Source organism: Pleurodeles waltl, chromosome 4_1, assembly GCF_031143425.1.
Source record: "Pleurodeles waltl isolate 20211129_DDA chromosome 4_1, aPleWal1.hap1.20221129, whole genome shotgun sequence".
NCBI classification, from domain to species: Eukaryota; Metazoa; Chordata; class Amphibia; order Caudata; family Salamandridae; genus Pleurodeles; species Pleurodeles waltl.
The window spans coordinates 199,462,658-199,481,845 of NC_090442.1; the positions used below are offsets into that span (position 1 = coordinate 199,462,658).

The window sequence follows — 19,188 nt, forward strand, 5'->3', positions numbered from 1 at the left end:
TTAGCACTAGTAAACAAGGACACTGGCACATACTAGCAACATGACAGAATAGAGGAAGTTACTCTTAATCACAAACAACTCAAATGTTAAGCACATTTGCTATTCCACCCACAGATTGAATGCAAGACTCAGGAAGCAAGTAACCATAGTGAACCCATTACAGATTAAACATTACTAGCAGCATCTTTAAAGTAGGTCACTGGATGAAAACAAGATGCTGCAGGTGTCTTTTCCAGTCACAACTACAATACTCATTGCAAAGTACCTTGAATTAATGTAAGAATTATCTCTAGAGTGACAAGAATAAAGTGGATATCCCAGCCACTGACTGAGGGGATTCGGAGGAAGGGCCGGCGGCCGGGTCCGAGGGGATTCGGAGGAAGGGCCGGCGGCCGGGTCCGAGGTGATTCGGAGGAAGGGCCGGTAGCTGAGGCTGCAAGGATCAAAGGGAAGGTTGGCATCAGAGGTAGAGTGGATAGAAGGAAGGGCTGGCAGCAAAGGTCAAGTAGATGGAAGGGCCGGCAGCAGAGACGGGGGAAGGAAGGGCCAGTAGCCACAGCAGAGACGGAGAAGGAAGGGTCAGCAGCAGAGGCCTAGATGACAGAAGGAAGGGCTGCACCAGAGGCAAAGGATGGATGGGAGACCCATCTACAGAAGCTGAGAAGACAGAAGGGACGGCTGCCAACAGATTCAGACCAGATGGAAGGCAGGGCTGCCAACAGTTGCCGTGAAAACAGAAGGTAGTGCCACCAACAGAAGTCAAGTAGATAGGAGGATCGGAACACGGGACCAAGAACACACTTGGATCAGCACACAAATGGGACAGATAGGGCGAACCAATAGACTGGCATATATAAATGAGAAGGCAGGTGGGCTAGCATATGAATGTTTGCATTAAAAAAAGAGGAGAGAGAGAGGTAAACTGGTCTATCATTCCTGGCTGAACAGTAAACCATAAAAGGAGGCAAGCAGTAAACTAAGTCAAGAATGCTAAGTTTACTATAAAATTCCTTATCAGATTTTTAAAAAAAAACAAAAAAAAAAAAAAACATTCACCCACCTTTTGATGCATGCTTCATCATAGGAATTTTTTTAATCGCACGCCACGGCACATATTGCGCGGTGGGCTTAACCAAAAATGTGGGAGCTCTAAATATCCCATATTTGGCGGGGAAATCTATATTAATATATGTAAAGCTTAAAGTTGATGAAGTCCATTTTTCAGGTTCTTAATTATGGATGACAGATAAGATTAAAAAGGACACATAACAGATACTTCTGGAACAATTAAATCTCCCTACATGCAGAAACATCAGTGATACATGTTTCAGCCATTTATTGCAAACAATTGGTTATACTGAAGTAATAGAATTCAACACACACACAATATTCTTGCACGTTAAGGTATTACACATGCAGCCAATCCTACCTATTTGTATAGGCTACATGTTTTAAAAAGAGCAGGATGGAGGACCTTTCCTGTAGCCCCACATTTGCCAAGGGTCCAGGCCCATGGGAAAGCCTGGAGCTACCACATTTTTGGTTGCTCCCATCCCAGTAACATTTGTCTTGGTAGTGATAAATATTCCTATGATGACGTATGCAATGAAAAGCAGGTGAGGATTTTTTTTATTTTTTATTTGGAAAGCAAGTATTCTGTCGCAAGAACCAAGAAGTAAACTTAGTGCTCTTGACTCAGTTTACCACTGCCCTCCCTTTTGTTTGTGATTTAAGGCTGGCATATGAAACACAAAAGGCAGGCAGCTAAAAAAAAAAAAAAAAAAAAAAAGAAGATTGGCAGAGGACAAAGTGGAGTAAAAAATTGACAGGCTGCTCCTTGGGCACAAGATGACTGAACAGGGTGCCAAATAGGGATGGAAAGGTAGGAAATGAGGCCTAAAACACTAAATGGCTGGTAAATAGGTAGCCCAAAGGTGACCAACCAAAATTAACAGAGATGATCAGATGTTGGACAACTGACTCAGTTAGAACAAGTATTCAAGATAGTCCACACAAAAAAGAAAAGAAGGGAGCCTTGTTTCTAAGTAAGCAAGTAGAAGGCAGTTGTAATGTGTGGACCAGGGGATGAAAATAAAAGTGGGCATATTACAGTAAGGCTCTACAAGTGTAGCCATAATGTATTTGTTTGAAAATTGATTCACATTAAAACATATTTTCTTTCTTAAAAAGATAATCCCCTAAATCTTCATACTCAATATCTCCATCCCTATCAGCCAAATAACATGATCATAATTAAAAAACCCTTATGCTTAACACTCATTAATCAAACAAACAGGGAGAGAGAAGAAATCCAGAAGAGGATCAAAACCAACAATGCAGCCTTTTCAAAACATTATTAAAATTCACAACTTACTCTGCGCGAGTTTACCTTTTTTAACAATTTGCCACATGAACTATCAAAGGGGACGTTCCACTGAACCTGCCTACTGGAAACTGAATGGCCTGACAAAAAATAAAATCCAAGAATTATCCAACGATTTTCTTATTTACAGTGTAACATCTGTAACTTTCACCCTCAGCATCAATACTGGAAAATTTACCTTAGGTATCTGTCATCTTTCTCACTCTTTGCTATTCTCTGACACATTTCAAGTGGAAAAAAAGACACCTAATACTTTGTTTCTCTATGAGGAATTCTAGTAGCAATGAATTCAGTCAAAGCAGGAGAGTATCATAGGCCTCTTTTTCATCCGAAATGAGAATACCAAGGACAGAGAAAGATGGCTTCTGCTAAGTTTATTTTAAGCTCTAAAGTTGGGAAAAGTAACAAAGGTTATACTGGAAAAAATAAAGAACTGGATGGTTCTGAGAATTTGCACTGCGGCCCTTTCAAAGTTTAAAACATACTGTACAGAAAATCCCCTTTAAATATGAACTTATACCATTTGGGTGTACATGGACATGTAAATAAAACTAGTACTGAGCACATATGCTGGTGACAGCAAATGGACCTTCCAACCTAAAAGTAGTAAAATAAATGTCCATGGAGCGCCACTGGGCAGCAACGCAGTGCTTCATCCCTCACCTGTAGCTCACACCAGGCCACCTCCACCGTTGTCTCTGTGTCCAACCCTTTGTACACTGTCTTGAAGGAGCCTCGACCGATCTCAATGTCGAACTTCAAGAATCGCCCATCAGGGGAGAAGCCCACAGCCTTGGTCTCCAAATCCTCAGTGTCATCAGCGGGTTTTTCCGGGGGACTACTTTGGGGCACGTGCTCCTCTTTTACCTCCTCTGTTGGGGGCACCAGCTCCTCCTGCCGCTCCTCCTCAGTCGATTGTATAAGAGCTGTCTCCTTCTTTGTGCTCTCTTGTAAAACATGTATGGTAGTCTCCCTAGGATGTGCCCCATCATGTTGCACCTCGGTTGTCCCTTGAATAACAGCAACTGTTAGATCCTCATGCGGGCCCTGCTCAACAGCAGTCGCACAACTGGGTAACTCCAGGGCAGTCGCATTGGAATCACAGATGACGCTGCGGCGAAAAAAGCGGTGCTCAGCTGCCCGACTGTCCTTGTCCATAGTGTGCCTGCGGGGGCGGCGGAATTCATCAAGCAGTGCCAAGTGGTCACCACCAGGACCTGGTCCACCAAGTCTCTCAGACACAGAAGTGTCAGAGCTGCTGGAACCAGAGCGGGGTGGTGGTGCCAAGAACGCCATGCTGGGAAGCTTGGGTTCTGTGGACATGCCTCAAGTGGGCACAAGTCTGCTCCTCCTCAGCGTGGAGGGGCAGGGACTTGTGCAGGTAACACAACAGGACGACTCCTATGCTCACACTCCATGTTGAAGATGCACCAGCATTGGTGAGAGACTAAGGTGAAGAGATGCTTATGAGAATGAAGGGCAAGTGTAAAACAAAGGAGCGTTAGAAGGTTTACAAATGGGGAACAGCTATGTAGGTGAGAGTAGGGAAGGTTAGGCCTGAGGGGGAGGAGCAAAAGTAGATTTTAGGTTAGGGAGAAAAAGGCTAGGACATTATGGGGGGGAGATTAAGGTGTGGAGAAAGTAAAATGGGGACAAACTAGGGGAGACGCTAGGATGGGGGAGGAGCTAAGGGGGGGAAGGTGAGTGTAAAACAATGGGAGATTGGAGGGTTCAGAATTGGTGAACAGCTGAGAGGTGACAGCAAGTAGGGAGGAGGGTGAAAGGGAGGGGCAAAACGGGGTAGAAGTTAGGGAGAAAAGGGCCAGGAGTGAGGAGTTACATACGAGTAGTTTAGGATGTGGAGAAAGTAGGAAGGGGAACTAACTGCAGCGGTGGTTAGGGGAAAGGTTTAAGGGAGGAACTATTGAATGTCGGAAGAAGGGAAGAGGCTGGGTCAAGAAGGGAGCAGGGAGTCTAGGAACAGGGCAATAATGTCGGAGAGATACGAAGTCTCGCAACACCAATGGGTGTAGACATCTGCTCTTGTCCCAAGAGAGGTTCCCCCCGAACCACTGTCTCCAGAGGCCAAGGCTGCGCCGACTCCGCCACGGCCTGTCACTGCAGTCCCGGGGTCTCCGCTCCTCCACAAGCCGGCAGTGGCCAGAGTCGGACCGCGGGGAGCCAGCTTGATTGGCAAGGTCCCGGATTCCCGAATCTTCCACCAATGAATTCCACAGCCGCGCGGCAGACGGTGCCCGCGCGCCTACCCTGGGCCTGTCACTTCCCCGGATGCAGCGGCTGTCCCGTTTCGGCCACCGTCCGCTGAAAGGAAGCTCCGCTTCCCCGCCTGGCTCAGGCTAAATGGCGACTAGCTCAGAGTCAGACAGCTCGGTCGCGCGCCGCCCCCACGCCCCGCCCCCTCCGGTTCCAAGCTTGTCTCGCGCTCTCAAGAACCGGCCATTCGTCTCGGGCCCGACTGTGATCTATTGCGCACGCGTACCAACTGTCCGCACTTCTTTGGGCTTCGGGAGTTGTAGTATTTCTATGGCGCCTCCATGCAAAACATTTCTGAAGTGCGATTGTGCGCTTGAGCCGGACGGGGGAGGGGGACTTGCGAGTTACAGCGTGAAGCCTCGGTGGGACGAGTTTTGAAAGATACCCTACGGTTTCCCGTCTACTGAGTTCACGTTTTGTAATTGATAGGCGACTCAGGAGCGGCCGTCCTATATTCGAGACGGTGAAAATATAAGTGCTAGAACCATTTAAGGTAGTGTTTTTCTGTGGCATTTTTTTTATTAATATCAAAGTAAGTATGGCTGAGAACTAAGTCTCGTGTGCACAAATGAACATTACATTTTTGCCATTGTTGGGGCAGCTTTGAAAAGGAACTACTTACCAGTGCTGATATCACTAAAATGTCTAATCCTAATAAAATAGGTACATATATTTTAAGGCTGTATTAAGCAGAAATACATTACATTAATCAAAAGGGGTGAACAAGCTAGGCCAGGTCTCTCAAAACTGATACAATTACTCCATTGTTCACTAAGTGTTTCCAGGTTAGTGTATGATTAAGATTCCAAGGCAGATCGGTGCAGAGATATACACCAGGACTTCAAATCACAGACCTGCCCCCTCTTTTACACCAGTGAAGTTCAAGATGAGGCACTTTTTTCAGCATACAAGGCGGATCAATCTATGATGATACCTGTTAAATCAAGTGAGTAACCAGCAAAAGTTGCAGCAAACAGAAAGTGCAGTTTGCAAAACATAAGAGGAGATGGCACAAATGTTATAAACTGGTGGTCTGCCTAATATACTGGCTGGCAGAAGCACCAAAGGCTGGACCAGATGGAATGCCTAAACACAGGAATTACTCTTAGACTCCATTTGTAAGAGATGCAAAGCGCTGAACTAACTTAAAAAATACAGATAACAGATGCTTAAAAAGGGGGAACAGTTTGGGGCCAGGGAAAAAATGACTGCCAAAACTATACTGGGAGTCAGTCACTAAAGATACATTGAAGCAACAAAACAAAAATGACTTACTATAGTAGACTTTGTACAGTTTACAGCTATATGGAAAGGAAATGTAACACCGTTGAATAGGGGGAATTGGTGCTTCACTTGCAAAATAAAGCTAAAGCAATACCAGAGACTTACAGTTTAAAAACATTTAAGACATATGTCCCTATTATCTGAGAAGACACTTGCCAATTTGCTAAAGGGCCAGAACCATGCTACGTAACTTATATTTGGCCTAAAAAGTAATAAGCAAATTGCGTCTGCCCTCAGGTAAATCAATTGGATCTTGGTTAAACAGATAATTAAATGCAAGATAATTTCCATCTCCACCAGTCACTCCCCAGGTATTTTATCAAACACTTCTGGTCTTCCAACCTCTAATGCGAGACCTGCCTTCCAGAACCTACTGTCTACCTACTCGCACAGGCTCAGTGTTAACAGATCACTCCATGTGCATTGGTTTACTTTATGGAATACTTCCGTCACTTCTCAATTAAGCTTTGATTTCTCACTATTGCTACCTTTGGAGAGAAAATTTCTAAAAGGAATAAGTCTTAATCAAATTAAATAGTCAGTTCTGAAACAGAAATCATAAACAATAGTATCCACCACAGATGCTGCCACACACTCACCTATTGCCTCTGACCAAAAGAAAAGGTCTCACAATATACTTCTCCTTTTTGCCTTTTACGTACAAATATTGTGTGACACTCAAGAAAAAGGTAGAAAAGAGATTTCAGAAGATGCTGAGATGTTTTGAGCCTGCTGAAGGTTTTTTGCACAGAGCACCACCCACAGCTTTCTAAACATTTTTACACTAATGGGATCTGAGGATGAGGATGGCAAGATATTGCAAAGGGAGGTCTGGGCAGGAGCTGTGATCTCTAGATCTCCAGTCAGTACATGTGCAGGAAATTGTCCTACTGGGAGAGAGATTTAGAAAGTTCAAGAGGAGCAAACTCAACCAAAGCAAAGGCAACCATGGTCTTTGCTCACTGCACAAACCTACATGAATTAGTTCACAAAATGGTGCTCGCTCCCAGAGGTTCTACTGCCTAGGACTCCCTGTCCCATTGGAGCTCAATAGAAAATATAGATAGTCCATGCTCAGATCACTGTGTAGCAGAGGAAGCTGGGGAGGAGGAGAGGCGTCTCTAAAAGGCTTTGTGGAGGAGCTGCTCGGGATACCGCACTCTCTGCAACCGCTGACTTGCATGCATGCCATGCAGCTGCAGGAGGACGTGCACTGGTATTCACTGCAGCAGGATGTGGGTCGTGCATTTTAAAACTAAAACTTATTTTTTATATTTTTTTACATGGATAATAAAGAGATTGGTTTTTGAAAACAGATGGCTAAATGGACCTATCAGCCCACACTAGTCCAAAATATGTTTAACTTTTCTCTAGCCTCTTGCTTTTTTTGCTGATTCTGCCCTCTTACACTCCCCTCTCCCCTCCATGTTCTACCTTTCACCCCATCTCTTGCACAACCTAATATCTACACTTGCTGGTTCAGCCCCCGGCTATAGCCACTTGAATCCCGCATTATCTACTCTTCATCTCTCCCCAAGTATCTTACCATGTCTCTCTGATTCAGGCACTCTTACATCCATATTTCCCCTCAATCTCTCTGTTCCTATCCTCTTATCTTTCCACCCACCTTCTCACCTTCTCTTACCTCAACGTTTGTTACTAGTTCTGCTCCCTTTATATCAACATCTCCCTTTTCACCAGCATCTGCTGGTTCTGGTCTTCCTACATCCACTTCTCCTCCCATACACTGCTCCTTACCACTCTTCTCCCCCTGGCCTCTTAGCTTGTTTTAGCTGTTCTCTTTCTTTACACCCACCTCTCCTCTTCCACCCTCCTACCCTCCAAAAGAGTTTTACATTATTTTCATGGATTCTGCCCCTCTTAACATTACTCTATTTGCATCCTATTATAGGAGGGCTAGCCACTGAAAGCTCAAGTCAGAGGCCTGGCTCTGCTCAGCTTGAGATTCTCTTGGAACCTCAAGCTCAAAATGGGCCAAGCTTTCACAAGAGGTGATGTGGCCTAGTGGTTATAGCTGCTCACCATGCATCATGGGGAGCCAGGCTTGAATCCTAGCCTTGGCTCAGCATCCTGTGAATCCAGGCAAATATCTGTGCTGGAAAAAAAATGAAAGCGATCTTTGTCTGTTGCATAGTGCTCTTATGTCCATGGCCAAGGTTTACGCTACGTAACACTGTCAAAAATGCCATGTGGACCTTGCCTGTCAACCATGCTCTAGTCACATGTTCCAAGAATTAAAGTTAAAACATTCCGCTTTTTTTTTTATGACCACATTTTTATTTTATTCGAAGCAATATATGTCACACAACAGGATTGATACAGCCTTGCATATGACTGTTTTCCAGGCATACCCAGTTGCCCCCAAGATGCAGTACAAGTGAGGCTTGCAATCATGTCAGTACTTTACATGTATAACAGAATCACTGCGCCCACATCTCTGAACCATTTGGGACGATGATTGTATGTGAAGGTTTTGGTGAAGATAGAGAAAGCGTGGCAACACCAGCATCTTGAACAGGGCAATACATCCCAGAATATTAAGGGGTAATGTGTGCCACTTCTTCAAGTCCGCCTTAACTCTATGAACAAGCGGCGTGATGTTTAATGCACGTATAAGGGATGGTTCCAGTGCTATTTTAATTCCCAGATAGGTGAAACTAAGTTGCCTTATGGGCAATTCAGATTGCCAATCAATTGCCTCTCGAGACCCAGTCAACGGAACCAAAAGAGATTTCTTTGGATTAATCACAAATCCGTACGCTTCTGCAAACTGATGCAGGAGATGGAGACATCTGGGCCCACTCTCTTTCAGTTTGGACAGATACAACAGTAGATCATCTGCGCATAGTGCTACATGGTCCATTTCCCCCTGAGGTCAGCATCAGCCCGTCATCTGTGGATCCTCTTGGAGCATGCACACCAGTGGTTCAGTGGCCAAAGAGAAGAGGGAACAATGGGCATCTCTGCCTTGTTCCCCTACAGATAGGAAACACCTCCGACACCGTCCCATTATCCAGTACCCTGGCCGTCGGGCAGTAATAGAGCAGATTTATCATACGCCAGAACCTGTCACCAAAACCCGCTTTAACGAGCATCTGTCTTAAATATCCCCAGTCGACAGTGTTAAAAGCCTTCTCAAAATCTATTAATATCAGTGCTAGAGGTCCTGGAAGGACATGTCTGTGCGTCAGCGCGACATTCAACTGCCTTATACAATGCCTAGTATTGTGGTTTGACATGAACCCCCACTGATCCGGGTGAACAAATACTCTAGAAGCCTTCACAGACGGTTCACCAACACTGTGGCATACATCTTCAGCTCCCCATTGATCAGTGATATCAGCCTGTAATCTGCACATGACAAGGACGGTGGCTTTGTCTTTGGCAGGACCACAATGGTGGCCTGGTCTAGATTATCTGGAAAGGTGCCCATTTTCAACGCTTCATCATATAGATCAAGCAGTCGAGGCACCAAAAGGTCTTTAAACTTGGAATAAAATTCCTTTGGATATCCATCCGGACCTGGAGTTTTCCTGGTCTTTATCGCTGAGATGGCCTTGTATACCTCCTCTAGCAAGGTGGGTTGATCCAATACCCTCCGTTCCTGCTCCGGAATGCTTGGCTGGGACAATTCATTTAACATTGGCTCCTCTAGCTCCACCAGGGGCCTAGTGACCGCTATCCCAGCAGGAGTGACGTGAGATATTCCTGTTTTATCGGCCACCTCAGGTATCACCCGTCCCTCCATGGGCTTCGTGGCCAGCAGTATAACAGTTTACTGTTCTTGTCCCCCCAGCCATAAACCCTCACCTGTGATGCATTCCATAACTGTTTTGCTGCCTCCAGCATTTGTGCCCTTATTTACTCCTGCTCCAGGTTCAGAGTGTGCTCATTTGCTCCCTGTCATTCCTGAGCCATTCGTCTCTCCAATTGAAGCGCATTGACCTCCAACCAGGCAATGTAGGCTTGCCCAGCTCTCTCCCCTGCTCGGAGGAGGACGTTGACTCAGCCCTGTATTGTGGCTTTTCCAGCCTCCCACAGCATTGCTTTTGTACGTACCATTCCGTAATTCAGCTCAAAGTATTGGACAATCTCTTCCCTCAAGTTCACAGCATATTCCACATTTTGTAGAAGTCATGCATTGAGGCGCCACATAGGGCGCTGCGTCGGGACAGTTGAACCGATGTTAGGGAGAACCGGAGCATGATATGATATGCTTGAGCCAGTATGTGGACTTGCTTAAGCTTGGGGAGATCAGCAGCCAGCATAAAAACCATGTCAATGAGTGCCTGTGTACGATGCGCTGCAGATGTATGGGTGTATTGCTTTGAGTGGGGGGTTCCAAGTCTGCAACACCTTGCACAGACCAAGTTTGACACCCATTGTCTCAGGGACGCTAAGGGTCGACATCTAACCTCTGAGGCTACACTGGTAAAATCCACCACTGGATCCAGAACTGCATTCATGTCGCCTCCAATGACCATTCCTCCAGGGGGTATCTGAACCACTGCCGCCGCCAACTCCTCCAGAAAGCAGTCAAGGGCTGTGGGAGTTGCATAAATACACATCAGGTTCAAGGGGTGTCCCCCACTATACCTGCTAGTGCTACGTATCTGCCCTGTGGGTCTAGCCATGTTTGATGTACCACCATGGGAAATCCCTTTCGCATCAGTAATGCAACCCCGAGGAGCCGCACATGAATCCTGCATGATAGACCTGGTCAACCCCATAGCGTGCCAGGAAGGGACAAGACGTGCCCAGCAAGTGTGTCTCTTGTAGAAATAGAATGGATGGATGAAGCCCTTGCATATGACGGAGTACTGCCGTCCGCTTAATTTTGTCCAGCAACCCATTTACATTCCAGGATACCACCTTAACCGTAACCATTGGAAAAACCTGTCGGTTTAACTATCTGGGTTTATGGCCCGCCCTAGACCCCATTTGGCCACCTTATTATGCACATCATTCCAGGCTGAACTAACTGGGATTCCCTCAGAGAACCTTGAGCAGTTCTGTCTTTGTGGCATTGAAAACAAGAAAACATCAACAGCACTACAACAAACTTCCATTCAAACACCCCCCCAACCTTTCTCAACTTCCCCCGAACCTACACTTCCCCGCCCAACCAGAAGAAAAGTGTGTCGCCCCATTTATTGCCCCAACCAGCAACTAAAGCACACTTAACGTGGAGTGGTGGACCCATCCATGCACTAGGATTAGAGTATTGCCCATTAAGCTTGTACATAGTTAACTGCCCTGTTGCAACTCATTTACGCTAATGGTGACTGGCTCAGACTCTCTTCTTGCAGCTTCGCTGTATTACCTTCTCCTTCCTGTGGGGTTGGAGACTTATTCCTGCACTGCACTGACTGCAGCGCCAAGGTGTCCAACCTCGGTGAGCTGGAGGCAGGTCCAACCCCTGTCTGCTGCCTGCGGGACCACATAAGGGATCTCTTCAGTTGACCAAATTTTTGCTCCTGGGGTCCATTTGAGTGTCTTGTGGATTGCATGAGTGAGGAGGTTGCACATTCATGCCGCTGTAGGTGACGCTCCTCTGACACCCACTCTCATGACACTTCAGGAGCCTCAAAGAAGTGCACTATGCCAGCGAGTAGCACCTTGAGGGAGGCAGGAAAGAGAAGCATGCAGGTGATCTGGAGTGCCCTTAACTTTTGCTTTATCTGCTCATAAGAGCGTCGGCACGTCTCTGAAATAATCCGTAAAGATCAAAATCTTTGCATTTTTGTGATGGAGTTCAGCTTGGTGGCAAGCTTCTTCCAGAATGTAGTTTTGGAAAATTAAAAAATTTGCTACTATATCTCTAGGTGATGCCTTGGGGGGAAGTGCCTAGATAACATGGCCCTGTGGGCACGCCTCACAACAAACCATGGAGTCAGTTTATCCAATGGCATACACATCTTCAGTCAAGCCTCTAGGAAGTCAGACGTCCCTGCCACTTCAATCCCTTCAGAAAAGCCTACAAATCTCAGATTGTTGCGCCTTGACAATTTTCTGCATCTTCAGTGTGTTGTTGAAGTTCGTGTGTTCTGGTGAGGAGACTGCTAACTTTAGCTTTCAACTCCACAACTTCATCTTCCACCACTTATGCACGCTTCTCTGTTTTCATTACAGGGTCGATAGCGGCTTTTAAGTCCTGGCGAAGCAAGGTCATATCAACCCATATTTTTCGTATCTTGCTCTCTGCAGCCACCTGGGACATATGGATTGCATGTAGGATTTCGTGCGGGTCCACTGCACCAGTGCCCATGAGTTCCCCACTGTTGTCTCCATGGGACACCACCACTCCCCCCCCTTCCCCCCCCCCCAGAGTAGTATATTTGTCAGTGCGTGGCGGGCAGCTTCGGTTGTTTATCTTTCCCCATTGCAAATCCACCACTTAATGTGGATATGGCACTCTGTCAGGTTCTCCTGTGGCCACAAGGCCACCAAGGGTTCCCTGCTGCACCAAGGATCCCCCTGGTCTCTGGACCGAGTCTTCCCAGGAACTCACTGACCTGCAGCTCCCAGTGACCACGCAGGATTAGCTGGTCCCACAATTCACTCTAGGTCTCTATTGAGGGGACAGACGTCATGGTGTTTCTTTTTTCGCTTTGCTCAATTCGGCATCCCCCCTGTGTGTCTGCCATGACTGGTGCCACTTGTGCCAGATTGGGGCCCCGGCCTCAATTTCGAATTGACCATCTGCCCGCACACTCTTTGTAGGAGTCCCTTCACGTTTCATTCAAGTCAGTAATGGCTCTCGCTATGCACGTTCTCCTCCATGTACATTCGCTTCTGAGTCTTCTTGCTCCCCACTCACCGAGCCAGGGTCTCCCTGGGCCCGGACAGTCAAGGTATACCCCTCACCGTTCACAGGGCCGCTCTCCGCCCCTCTTCAGCGCATCTCTCCCATCACTCCTCCACCCACCAGTGCTCGGCCGGCGGAGGGTCTCTCATCTCTCCTCCGAAACACTCCAGGTTCCCTGCATGCCCATAGGCAGAGGCCGACCGTACCTGTGATCAATACTCTCCTCCTCCTCCGGCCTCCTCCCTCCGCTCCCTCCACCTTTGTAGCCTCCACCCAGGAGAGACTGTGCCATGCCTCACCTCCTCCCTCACTCCTCGGATCATCTCCAGATCTGACGGGACGAATACCTCTTGTTTGGGGCCTACCGGATCTTCACAGGGTCGCTTCTCCCCGTGAAGCGGCCGCAGTCTTCACCGCACATCACCGAAGGCAGCCCCTCCTGGCACTTCAGCCCGGTCTGTCTCCTCCTGGGGTCCCCAGCGGACCACTCCGGGTATTTGCCTCCCTGCGCTGTGACCTGGCATAGTCTTGTCGTTGGCGTAGCCGGCCGCCACCACCATCCTGGGTGCTGCCTCGTCTGGGCCTAGTGCCTCGCGGTCTCTATCAGACCCCCCAGGAACGATTCGCCTTCTCTCGGCCACTACTCCTCCGCCAGGAGAGGGGCACCATTGGGTCGGGCAGTTGGAGTGCTGAACAAGGCCGTAGATGGTGGCGGATGACGGAGGGGTCCAGCGCACACTTAGAGTGCGACTGCCATCTTGATGCCCCAAGCATTCAGCTTTAATGTTGTAAAGCAATATTCCTCTAGTGTCTGAATAGTAGAGTGAGAAACTGGGAAATCTAGAATCAATCTGGCTTTACCTGCTTCACCAAATTGTGTGATCATAGGCAGATGCTTTATCTCACCAACCCTCATTCTGTTCATTATTGCACACCAGAGCCCTTTCAATTATGTGCATTCAGGCAGTGCATTGTATAGACATATCTTGCAATCGATGTAATAGACTATAATTGTGCTTGCTGCTTAATAAGAATCTACCCCACACCCTAGGTATGTGATCCCTGTCGTGCTGCTTAGCTGGGGCCATTGGCATTATGCAATTTTGCTGTCGCTGTGTTTTCTGCATAATTATGGATTAGCTGCATTTGCCACGTAATGGAACTGCTGCATAATCTGCAGTTTTTTACAAAAACATAATTTTGTTTCCAGCCAAACAGATAAAAAATTACTAGAAACACAGCAATACATGTTCTGCACAGTGGAAAGGTTGACGGGTAATCTTTCTGCTGCAAATGTTTGTATTTGAGTGCCATACTGGTACTAATGAGATGAAACATTTGCCCACATAGTAATGTCAGGGAAAAAATTACAAAATAATGAGGTAATACTTTCACAAAATATGCCACATTATGCCACATAATTAGCTATTTCTTACTGCATAAGTTATTAAACTCTGCTGCATAATTTGGTCTTTTCCTGGCACAATTCCAGTGGCCCGTCCCTTAGTTAACTAATACCCAGGGCTACTGGAATTATGTGACTTTCGCATAGTTACACATTTGCTGCATTTGCCACACAATCTCCTGCATAATCTGCAGATTTTAACAAAAAAAATGCAAACGGTTCAAAGTTATTAAAAATGTTTTTGTTGCGTACCGCTATATTTTGGTATTAAAATTGTACTAAGGAGGTGCAGCCAATGCCCAAACAGTTTTACTGAGTTTAAAAATGACAAAATAATGAAGTAATACTATTACAAAATGTGCCACATTATGGTGCATAGTTTGCCTTTTATTGCCACATAATCTACTACACCCTACGCATATTTTGGCCCTCTATTGCCCCATAATTCCAGTTTACCGCTAATGCCATTACCATCAGGGCCAGGGCACAAATGTGTATCAGTTCATTTTCAAAAACTCTAACTTTCACTAAATAAATCTCAATGCAGTGATATAACCAAATGTACTAAAATGAAGCGCTTCCATGTGTTAAAGAAATGTGGCTTTTTAGGTTGAGCTTAAGCATTCGACATTGTGTATACTTTTAATTTACTTCTTATGGCTTAAAGCGATTTCATTTGTTGGTTGCAGTGTCCTTTAAAACTTCTTGCTTGCTAGTGGTCAGGTCTGCCTTTTTTGCCCTCCTTTTTCTGCTTCAGAGCAGTGACCAACTGCTGTTTTATTCCTCTTTGGTTTCTTTATCTGTTGCTGTGACGAACTATTTTTTTTATTGCTTTGGTGCTCCCCTTTCACTGTGGGTGTTTTAGGCTGGTAGCTGACTGCATTTTATTGCAGCATTCCGTTCTTCCCATCTCCTCTCATGTTGCTGACATTTGTTTTGGCTTTATTCCAATGCTGTCCTTGTTTACCTCGGACTCCTAAAATAAGCTTATTTTACATAAGAAACACCCAGCCGTTTAGCTTACTGCTCACAAAAGCCACAATATGCCCTTTCTGGTAGAATGTAGCTAAACCTAGATGCAATGATGTGAATCTTGCTTAGCATTGGATCACATCACATCTCGAGTCTCTCTCTCCAGTGCCCCTCACTCACAACATTGCACGCAGGGCATAGCTTATCTCCTTTATTGGGGCCATAAATCTTCTCAAGCTGCTCTGCTCCTTGAAATGCGAGGCAAGAATGCTTGCAAGACTTTTTATTCCGTTAAAATTAAAAATAAAATACTTTTCCAGCCTTATTGTCCAATTTCTGTTCAGACGTTTACACAACGCGAGGAAGTGCAGTCATCTCGTCTCTCCTCAAGGGCTTGTGATTTCCGATGCTCTATTGGCCTTTTACAGTACGGTTTGTTGCAAATTTAGCAAAAGGCTACATATATATTTAATATGGTTGATTCTGCATCAGTATGTTCCAAATTATATTTATGGTGCCTTGTTGCTAGCTGGCGCTCTGTGCACAGGTTGTGCTCCATTTTTAATTCCTGAGCCCAGATTGATTTTAGTATTAAACACACACTTGCACCTATAGCATTGTTTTTACATGGGCTTATATGATTTATGTGCTAAAAAACGTTATGTGCCTTACTGGCCATTCAGTAATAGCAGATTCTCATATATAACTGGCATAACTGGCAGAAGTACTATCACCGCTTACATTTCACTCATTTTGACCTGCTATACCGGCCCTTGACAAACGCAGCACCACACAATCCAATGCCACACAATTCCACACCATTCAACATAATTCCAGTCCACACAATTCCACTCCACACCACATAATTTCAGACCAAACCACATAATTCCACTCCACAACACACAATTCCACAAAACACCACATACATCCAATACACACCATAGAATTCCACATCATGCTATATAATTCAATGCCACTCCACATAAATCCCCTTCACGCCACTCCATAACACAAACTACTCCACATAATCACTCTCCATGACACCATCCCACTCAACATAATTACCCTACACACAATATCACATAATTCCTACCCACATAATTCCAATTCACATAGCTCCACTCAGCGCCATACAATTCAAGCAACCCAATTTAAAGCCAAACAATTCCACTGAAACCTACATAATTCCACTCCACACCACATAATTGCAATCCACACAATATAATTCAAAATCATTACACATAGTTTCAATCCAGGCCACTCCACTTATATCCATACCACACAACATAATTACACTTCGGCGGTATTAAATGTCAGTGCCCTGAATAGCAAGGTTGTGTACTCCTGAACCCACCCCTGGCCTCTTTAATCCACTCCTAGATACTCTTTGCCCCTTTAGCTTTCTTTTGTGGGTTCCTGCTTTCTTCCTTTGTGAGGTTTCCATCTATCACTTCCTTCGTCTTTCCCTTTGGTGTATGTCTGCCCACTGGCAACTACTGGATCAAATTATTTTGTGTGCGTGTTCATGTGTGTGTGTGTGTGTATATATATATATATATATATATATATATATATATATATATATATATATATATATATATATATATATATATATATATATATATACATATATATATATATATATATGTGTGTGTATATATATATATATATATATATATATATATATATATGTGTGTGTATATATATATATATATATATATACATATATATATATATATATATATATATATGTGTGTGTGTATATATATATATATATATATATATATATTTTCTTTTTTTTCCGCCCAGACTCACACTGATTTTGCCATGAAATGCTCCTCTTCCCCATCTCCAAGTGAGTAATGGCCTTCGGTAACAGGGCATGATTCTTTCTTTTGTTGTGAGCCCTGCACGGCACTCTGCTTTTCATTCACACAAGGGCTGGGCTCACTTCACACCTAAGGGCACTTCAAGTACCCATCTAACCGCTGTTATAATGCAGATGCAACGAATAATCTGAAGCCCTGTCAGACCATGGCTGCGATATCCAACGGGAGGGGGCCCCCTCTTCCCTTGGGCCTCGCAGCTAGACCTGCGCATCACTGGAATAGTTTAAAGGCAGTGCTCTGGTGCGATTCCCCCTGTTTTTGAGCAGGAGTGGGGCCCTGTGCAGCTGCCACACTGCCCATGCCTAGTGCTGGCCCTATATACCAATTCACCAATTTTGAGCCCTCCAATTCCCCTTTGTTTTTACACTCACCTTCCCACCTTAGCTGCTACCCCATTCCAGCCTCCCGAGACCAGTTTGTCCCCATTTTACTTTCTCCATATCTATTCCCCCACTATATAACCTCTCACTGTCTTAGCCTTTTTCTCCCTAAGTCAAAATCTACTTTTGCTCCTCGCCAGTAGGTAGCTATAGTTATGACCATGTTTCCATAGAAAAAGCATTTTTTGACGTGTCTATATCTTTGGCGTAGTTTGCCAAATCGTCACACAATTTTCCCAAAAATAGTGTGCTGGTGATTCTTGTTGCGCATGGAAAGTTTTGGGGTGATCCGTCAAGCTGGGACCAAGAAAAAGGGGGGTTAAAAAAGTGCATTTCCCATGTTAATTCCCATAGGAGCTTTGAACACGACTACAGCCCGAACCACTGGACGGAATTACACCAAATTTGGCATAAAGTAGCTTCAGTAAAGAGATTACGCTTTTTGTTGTTTGGTGTAAAACCCGTTCAGTAGTTTAAGAGAAATCAAAGGAAAACCAAATTTGTATATCTAGAGGTGCGAAGGCTTCGCAAATCATCCCGACTCGTGCTGAGATCTGATTGGCTGCCAACACTTCAACCAGGAAGTGTTGGAAGCCATCTTGGGACTTGAGTCCTAGAAAAAAAAGATTAAAAAAAAGAAAAATGGCCGCTTAACTCTGGTGCTGGGGTCTAAAAAGCATATTTTTTTAACCTTTGCTGCAAATTCGCAATAGGGTTGCGAATCTGCGGGGTACAAAAAAACAAGCACAGTCTCCCATTGGCCTCTCTAAAGGAGGATTCTTCTTATCAAAATGCATGAGGAACAATCTCATTGCTAAATGCACACAAGATCATTGGTGACATTTCTTTTTGTCCATGAAAAAGCTATAGTATAGAATATGTACAGAAACTCAGAGACCCACTTAGACTCTCACACATACACTCACAGACCTGCACAGCCCTCACACACCCACTCACAAAGACACTTCTACACCCACTGTCACACCTAGAGACACCGATTCTCACATCCACATAGACCCTCGCACACCCACTCTCACAGACAGACACTCCAGGGGTACAAGTTAGGGTTTCCTTAGGCCGTGAGATATAGTTACGTGGAATAACTCTAACTGCAGCTGCTGAGTTTCTCTGGTTTTGTGCGAGAAAATTTAGAACCGAATTATAATGTTCCTGTAACCTTTGTTTTTTTAAGTGAATATATATATCTATATATATATGCAATTGAACTTGAAATTGAACTTTCGGTTTATGCTGCGCAACACTTCATTCTCACAAGTTTCTGAAACAGTGTGACTATCTAGGCACTATATTACCTGGCACCAATTCTGCAACACTTACATAATTTTCATTAAGTTGACTGCCAGGGTAAATAACATTAGAACACTCTTGTTCATCATCTCGGATATGAGCAGAAATAATTTCCATCAGGCAATCAGTTATGTACCATATTCCAAATAAACTACCTACCATTATCTAGCTACATAATGCCTTCTAACACCCAATGGCCATTCATACTTAAAATCTGTTTTGCCACCACTGAAATTAATTTTTTAGCAACACCCAAATGCCCTTTTGTGACCAAACGTGTCTTAGCAGTACTATGTTTATTCAGGTAACTTCTCATTTTATCTTGAATTTCTCTAATTTAGATTAATCTCAAACATTTTTTTCTGCTCTATCTGAAATTTATTAGTCAAAGCAGTTTGCACTACCTCCTTCATTAACCTGTCACTCTTTCCACTAGTTCATTAGGGTGTGGACTATAAAGAGAA

At 44.8% G+C, this 19,188-nt stretch overlaps 1 protein-coding gene across 6 annotated transcripts in view; it reads right to left on the bottom strand.

Moving 5' to 3' along the window:
• WNK1 (WNK lysine deficient protein kinase 1) overlaps positions 1-4,849 on the bottom strand; it is a 669,373-nt gene extending 664,524 nt beyond the window's left edge. For 4 of the 6 annotated variants that reach the window (XM_069228119.1, XM_069228120.1, XM_069228118.1 and 1 more), the window contains exon 1: positions 3,047-4,848. In XM_069228119.1, the coding sequence (XP_069084220.1) occupies positions 3,047-3,706 (660 nt within the window). In that variant the 5' untranslated portion in view covers positions 3,707-4,848. Of the gene's footprint in view, positions 1-3,046 lie in introns of all 6 variants that reach the window. The other 2 variants (XM_069228121.1, XM_069228122.1) reach the window with 2 other exon arrangements.
• Positions 4,850-19,188: the final 14,339 nt, after the last annotated feature.